The sequence below is a fragment of the Borostomias antarcticus genome (genome assembly GCF_949987555.1).
Source record: "Borostomias antarcticus genome assembly, chromosome: 15".
Lineage (NCBI taxonomy): Eukaryota > Metazoa > Chordata > Actinopteri > Stomiiformes > Stomiidae > Borostomias > Borostomias antarcticus.
In genome coordinates this window covers 11,340,008-11,347,193 of record NC_140248.1, presented here as the reverse complement: position 1 = coordinate 11,347,193, position 7,186 = coordinate 11,340,008, and the positions used below count along the sequence as shown (strand labels likewise).

General features: G+C 47.3%; 1 protein-coding gene across 1 annotated transcript; it reads right to left on the bottom strand.

Moving 5' to 3' along the window:
- Window positions 1–2,378: 2,378 nt before the first annotated feature.
- LOC311318793 (uncharacterized protein) lies at window positions 2,379–4,388 on the bottom strand (the record flags this gene model as incomplete). The annotated part of the gene is made up of 2 exons (XM_084450223.1): window positions 2,379–3,941; window positions 3,990–4,388. 2 exons carry the CDS (start codon window positions 4,386–4,388, stop codon window positions 2,379–2,381), a joined length of 1,962 nt encoding a protein of 653 aa, XP_084306349.1.
- Window positions 4,389–7,186: the final 2,798 nt, after the last annotated feature.

Here is a 7,186-nt window from a genome sequence, read left to right as displayed (position 1 = left end):
CATGTGACTCATCAATCACTGCAGTTCCTGTCTCTCTCTTCCTCCCTGCTCTCCCTGTCCCCTCGTCGGTCTTTTTCTCACAACTTTCTCCCTCTCTGTGTTTTACCCCCACCACAATAATCTCCAATACTTTCTTAAACTTTTCTGTTTTTCTGCTGCATTTTACTCTGTCATATTTTCAAAAATTCTCTCGTATAGATCTTACATATTGTGACTAATAACATGTGTTCTAGTTGACTCTAGTTTTCTGGGGCAGAAAAATTACTAGAAAAATTACTTAAAAAAAACTAGAATAGAATTGAGGGGCTGGAGCCAGGCTATGCACTGAGCCCTCGGCTGTTCCTTACTCAGTATAGGGCCCAAGGGGCTCTTCAGTTTTCCCTATGGGAGAATCCTTTTGGAAACACTCTTGAGGGCCTTTTTCATTCCTGGTACAGTAGAACCTTTTCACCAAACAATCATTTCATCAGTGAAAGGTTCACCATGAACCAGGGTTCTTATTGCCATCTGGAACCCCTTTTTCTAGACGTTGTGATGTAGAAACAGACATGTCATAAGACATGGGCGTATGCAGCAGTGGCTATGGTTACCTTGATGTCCATGAGTAGCCCATCTGTGAGACGCCTCTAGGCTCCTCCTACTGAAGGAAGTGACCGGCGTCATAACTGCAGCTGTGTGTTATACTCTCTCCAAAAATGCATAAAAAGCTGAACTTTAATAAAATAGTTGCTTTTATTTTTTTTCTCTTAGATAGCAAAACTAGTAATCATCATGCTGTTATTTACACATTGCACAGGCATATTTATTTCACACTGTACAGTTTACAATCCCAAAGGAGACATGGACAACAACACTCTCCATTTACAAGACAGACGGCTTCATGGCAGGCTTCAGAGTCCTCGTCCTTGTAGTTTTCTTTTTTTAGGTTGACAGTTTGACCAGAGAAACAACCGCCTGGATTCCTCTGGACTGGAGTTTTTTTTTTTTTTTTTTTTTTTTTTTATCTCCAAAGATTTTTTTGTTCTTTTTTTCAGATGCAAGTACTTTAGAAAGACGTGCAGATGTAACTGTTCAAGCTCAATCCCTTCACCCTCCTGTCCTTAGACAGCTTCTCCTCTGATGCATTTTTGGAAATAAATGAATGAAAACAAATGTTTACAGATAGTGGTGGCCTCTTGATTCACATCTATGGTTTGTGAAAATTGGTTGCAGAACAGTGTGACTTCAAGTAGTTTCAGAACAGTGGCAACAAAATAGAAAAAAAAAGGCTTCAGAAGCATGAAAAAAGAAGAGTAGATGGATGAAAGGCAGGAGAATGTGCGTGGAAGCGTGGATAAAGAAAGCCAGTCACTTTTTGGGTGTGAGAACAATGCAAGGACACCTGAATGATTCGATCTGACTGTAGGTTGGCAACATCCCCTAAGCATGTATGATCTACCAGACAGATACATGTCCACATCATAGCCCTCGACCCCCCTCAACAAATGATTGACAACCCTTTGCCCAACCCATTGGAAGTGTTTCAACATGTTTGTGCTTGTGGTGGCTGAGGTCAAAAGGTCCTTCTGTGCAAAGGGAAATGTTATGATATTAGAAACAAAGAAAAGGAATAATGCATTTGTGCATGTGTGTGTGTGTGTGTGTGAGAGAGAGTGTGTGTGTTGTTGTTGTTGTTGTTGTAAGGCAATACACATTTTGATCCTAACTTCCAGTGCTTGAGACCGAGAAAATTGTATTGAATGTATTCGGAACCATTGCAAATGAGATTTCAGACAAATTGTTTTGGTGTACTGTAAACATGAATTAGACCAAGTTCACAATGTCTTGGGAATGGAGACCTTGGTGTCTGGCAGTCTGTCTTGTGTTCAGTCTTCTCAACTGTTGGCTTTGTATTGGTGATCACTGACAGATGCGTTTCACAGTCAAAACATCAGTATGATGTTCTATGACACAAAAGAAGATATAGAAGACACAAAATTATTCTGTAAACATGGGTTTCTTGCAACTGACACATTGTTTCTTAGAGTGTGTATATATGTTTTTTTTGTGTTTTTTTTTTTAGGAAAACCCCAACCCTCTGATGCAAGAGCATCAGAAACACACCATAATGAAGCCAAGCATACAGACCACCCCTGCATGCTCTGGGTATGAATGTAAACTGAGTGAGAGGCTGAATTGAATTGAACTGAATGGAAAAAAACAACAGAAAACAAACTTTTCACCATGTTTTCACTTTCCATCTCACTCCATCCCAACCTCTCTTTTTACATCCCCTTCCTTTCCCTCTCTCTTTTCCTCACCTGCCTAATCTTCCCTCCGACTCTCTCTCTCCCCTGCCTCTGCAGGTGCCCCTGTCTTGGTGAACGCCCCTGGTCTTTCTAGAACATTCTCCGTTTCATGTAGATCCTCTCTATAAAGTTCTCCAGCACTTCGTCGCTGTCCATCTGGGGCTCCAGGCCGTCCTCCTCGTAGTCGTCTCCCTGGGCCGCGGGGGCGTAGTAGTAGGCAGGCCGCCTGCCCCTCCCGGCCGGGGAGCGGGGTTTGGGGGGAGGCAGGGGCTGGTAGGTCCGTGGGTGAGGGAGGATATAGTTAGAGATGTAAGGGGTGGGAGGCAGCCGTGGCGCTGGCTGCTGCCTCCAGGCCTGTCCCCTGGCCTTGGCCTCGGCGCGGAGCCTGCGCCTGGGGGGCTGGAAGCCGTAGTCTTGGGGGAGGAATGGCTGCGGGTCCCTGGAGAGGGAAGGCTTCCCGTAGTAGCGGGAGCCTTTGGGGTAGGGGAAGTAGACCGGGTAGTAAGCTCGGTATGGCTTCTGGTAGTAGGGGTAGGAGGGAAAGGCAAGGAACTGTTTCTGAGGCTTGTACCAGTAGTCAAGCTGCTTCTGAGGCTTGTACCAGTACTCCTGTTTATAGGACTTGGCCTTGCCTTTGTCGTTCTGCCACTTCCTATTGGCTTTGTATATGTAGGGAACTTTCTTGGGGTTGCTGGAGGCTGTGTAGTGGTAGATGGGGGGTCCGGCGAGGGGAGGGGGCACCAGGGGCCGGAAGCGAGGGGCGACCGGGCTGTTGGACGGCGGCAGCTCCTTCCTCTTCTTCTTCTTCTCCTCCACGTCACTGATGATCTCCACCACGTCGTCGGCGGGCAGGTGCAGCTTGCTGCTGATCTCAATCAGCCGGTCAATCATCTGCTGGTCCAGGTCGTCGTCGTCATCGTTGTTGCCGGCGACCACCTCCTCGGAGCGCTTGTCCTCGGCGGCGTTGGACGCCATGCTGGCTTTCTGACGCGGCGTCAGGTAGGGCTGCTGTTTCCTGCCCATGTACTGCAGCAGCATGTCCGAGGCTATGTCTGCCAAGTGCTGCTCCTCCTCCCGGGCTCGCTCCGCCTCCTCCTGCTGCCTTAGCACCTCCTGCTTCTCGGCGCGGGCCCGCGCCTCCTCCTCTACACGGGTGAGGCTCTCCTCCTCCTCCTCCTCCTCCACCTCCTCCTCTCCTTCATTCTCAAAGTCGTCCATGAAGTTGCCCCCCTGGAAAGGCCTGTTGCGCGCCTGCTCCTCCTGCCAGTGTAGCTTCTTTCCTGCCCGGGCCAGCTGGGTGTTGTAGGCCTTGTAGCCCTTCAGAGGCGGCAGGATCTCGTTGTCTTGGAGACCCAGGTCGATGTTTTGGAAGTAGCCCCTGATTTTACGCTGGAGTGAGGGCACCGCCCCCTCAGAGACAAACTTCAATCTGGCCTGTCCCTCTCCTCCCTCCTCCTCCTCCTCGTCCTCTCGCTCTCCTCCCTCCTTGCTTCCACCGCCGGCCGGGCCCACCTCCTCCGTCAGCTGGCTCCTCTCCTCCCGCAAGCTCTTCCCCTCCTCCCTCAGCTCCTCGTCCTCTCTCGCCCTTAACTCCTCCCCCCAGGCGGCTGCCACCAGGGCGGCCCCTAGTCGCTCCATCCTCCTCTCCACCCCGTCTCTCTCCCCCTCCATCACCCCTCTCTCCTGCCCCGCCTTGCCCACTCTCCTCCCTCCCTCACTCCCCCAGGCTTCTAGGGGGCTTAGCTCCTGACTCTGCTTCCCTTCCCTGTCTCCCTCCTCCAGCCTGTGCTCTGTCTCTGCTCCCCCTCGGTGGTGCAGAGCCTCTAGGAGGATGGCGGACAGCACCTGGGCAGGGTCCATGTCTGTGGGGGTGCCCTGGCTCTGCTCCAGGGAAGTTGTGTTGAGGGGGCTGAGTCCTGCGGGGGTGTGGAGGGGGTCGAGGCTATCCTCTTTGTGGAGTGTCCGGGTGAGATCCTCCACCCCCCCCTCCACCCCCTCCCCTCCCACAGGGGCGGCGCCAGTCAACTGTGGAGTGACAGTGAGCAGGACCAATAGGGCGAATCGGGCTGTGGAGGGGGTGTGGCGACAGGTCATGACCATGCAGAGCTGCAGGAGGGACAGCGAGCACCTGAGAGAGAGAGAGGGGGAGGGAGAGAGATATAGAGGGAGGTAGGGAGATAGAGGGGGGGGGGAGGGAGAAAGAGAGAGAGAGAGAGAGGGAGAGAGATCTTCAGTCAGTGAAGGTGTTCACACTAATTTGTCAGTAAAATGATGTGGCATTATCAACTGTGGGTATGTTAAGAAGTATAGCCACCAATTTATATATTGTGATTTGTTTTCTACTGGCGGCATTGACATACAGTTTGCTTTAAAATGAACAAGGTCATCACAAGTATAACCTAGTACTTTTGCTGACCTCGCAACCTTGTGTTGGAATACATGTAGGCTTGCTTAAGCCTAGCCTGTGGCAGACGATCCATCGTTACCAGAGAAAATAGCATTATTGTGCCTACCTTTATATAGCATACGGGCAGCTGTAGAGCCTCTAGTTGTGTGAATGTGCAGTTCACCGCTCTCATGATTGCTTTATTTTGGCCACCTCTCATTCTGACGATTGAGCGGGAATTCTTTTGTCGGCTTGGGCACTTTCTCTCTACAATCCCGGGTTGGACTGCTGCTAATGCTGATAATTATGACGGTAATTATTTGTAATTGGTCAAATGTATGAGTAAACAGAGAACGAACATTCATGATATCCGACTAACAGGACCATTTGTTGGCTGCTAGCGCGCTCTAATCGGTTCATTATACACCCTGTCCTCGTGCGACAGTGCCACAGACAAAACCAAAGAAGCTCCATATTTGCAAAGGCTATTGTGCCTGAGGATCTGCTAGGCTATGTGTCTGCAATATAAAGTTAAGTATTAACAATTAGATGTTAATAATAGATTATTGTATAAAATACAAAATAATAGGCCTATTTATTCTGTCACAAAACCTAAAATCGAAAGCCCAAACGCTCTATTAACCCGCATCGAAAAGACAGCGTATATTTCTCGAGGTCGCTCTGTTCAAACGAATTCCTTTAGTCCGATTCCAAATGTAGCCATATGTCCATCAGATGATCCGTCTGCATGCCCCCGGACCAAGTCATGCGTAAAGAGCCCGGGGCCACGCTGATTCAATCCATCTGGGTTGATGCTTTTTTATATAGGAATACATCTGGGCTACACTTTAATTGTATCGTTTCTCCCAGAGCGATATGGGCTCTGCGCAATGATGAGAATGGGGTGTCGTGAGCGTGAAACATGCAGTGTTTCAGTGAGGTCCATTGTGCAGCTATAGCCCTATTAGAGCTATGCAGAGAGGCTCTAGGCGAGAACCAAAAAGTAGTAGTAGTATTTTCAGTTTTCCGAGAGTATCGAAGTGGAAAAAATAATTGACTTCACTACGTTTAAATATAGGTTATGTTATAGCACCAGCATGTTTTCAACCTGTTTCATGGTTTTCAGAAGTCTTGAAATAGCTTAGTAAATTACACATACCTCTATTTCATTTCGAACACTGTTCATAATAAAACACCAGTGCACTTGGAATTGATCGCTTAAAAAGGTTCTACGGATTTTTTTTCTCATTTAGTTGCCTAGCCTAAGCGTGTTTTCACATTTCATTTGTAAACTACTGCCATTTTTAATTAAAGTCTCCATAAAATCATGAGTGTCCATATTGTATTGTATGATGTATCAGTCCTCGTTTCCATTGCGTTGCACTGGACTGTGTTACAGCCAAGAGTCGTTGAGACATTTATAATACAACTAAGTAGACGATTGATTCAAAAATAAAAATAAAATATTTTCAAGTTACATTACGTGCACTTAAACTCTCTTTGTCCTTTCTTAGAGTTGCACACTTTTAAAATTCCTTACAAAACAGCTTACCAAAGACGAATTTTTATAGAGCAAAAAGCAACTTAATATAGACTAAATTATCTCAAGACAAATATTCAGGCCATTCTATGTAACAGTCTACAGTCTCATCTCCAATACATCCTTTTAGCCACCGCAATTTAGGTTAATCCAAGCCGATAATAGACTTACCAAGATCCGCGCGTAGGCTAGTCTAGGCTACTCTTCCTACAACTTGTCTTGAGTTTTTCCCTCCATACGCGAAAATAGTTAGAAACACCTGTTAGGCTATGCACAACCGACAAAGATCAGCACTGTGGACAGAGAAGCTGAAACAGCCTACTCACCTGGAGTTCCGCACGGGAAATGTGCCGAAATTCACGCTTCGAGTATGGCTAGTCTGTCTGTGCTTAGGTGCTATGCTACTAATCAAGTGTGTTTAAAACTATTCTTCCTGTGTGTTTTTAACATATAGGCTACAACATTGAGAAAAATACTTCTTGTTGTGTTTTATTTTTGTGCCAAAAAATGTGTTATTGATTTGTATCGCATGCAGTTAATCATTTTATTTGGCACATCTGAACGATTCAAAGGGTGTTTTCAGCACCAAGGCCAGCGCAACTTTGTTTTATACCCCTCCCGGACCACGTGACCCCACAGCCAGCACTCCATGCTGACGTCACGTCCATTGATAAGAATGTTCGTGCCGGGATGGAACTAGGAGGCTACGCTGGCCCGCTCTGATGAATGAACGGAAATGGCATGAATGAAATTGTCCATTTCTTCAATGAAGAGAGAGCATCGTAGTACAAGTTGTGCGCAGCCATTTTCTATCGCAGACAGCGACCGAGATGGTTTGCATGCACTTCCTTCCTCCCCAACTGCTTTAGATTTGGGGGCTGTGAGTGGGCAGAGTGACCATGTTGATAGGCTATCAATTTAGATTTGACGACATGTCCCAGTAAATTAGTGGTTACCACTATCATCACAGTG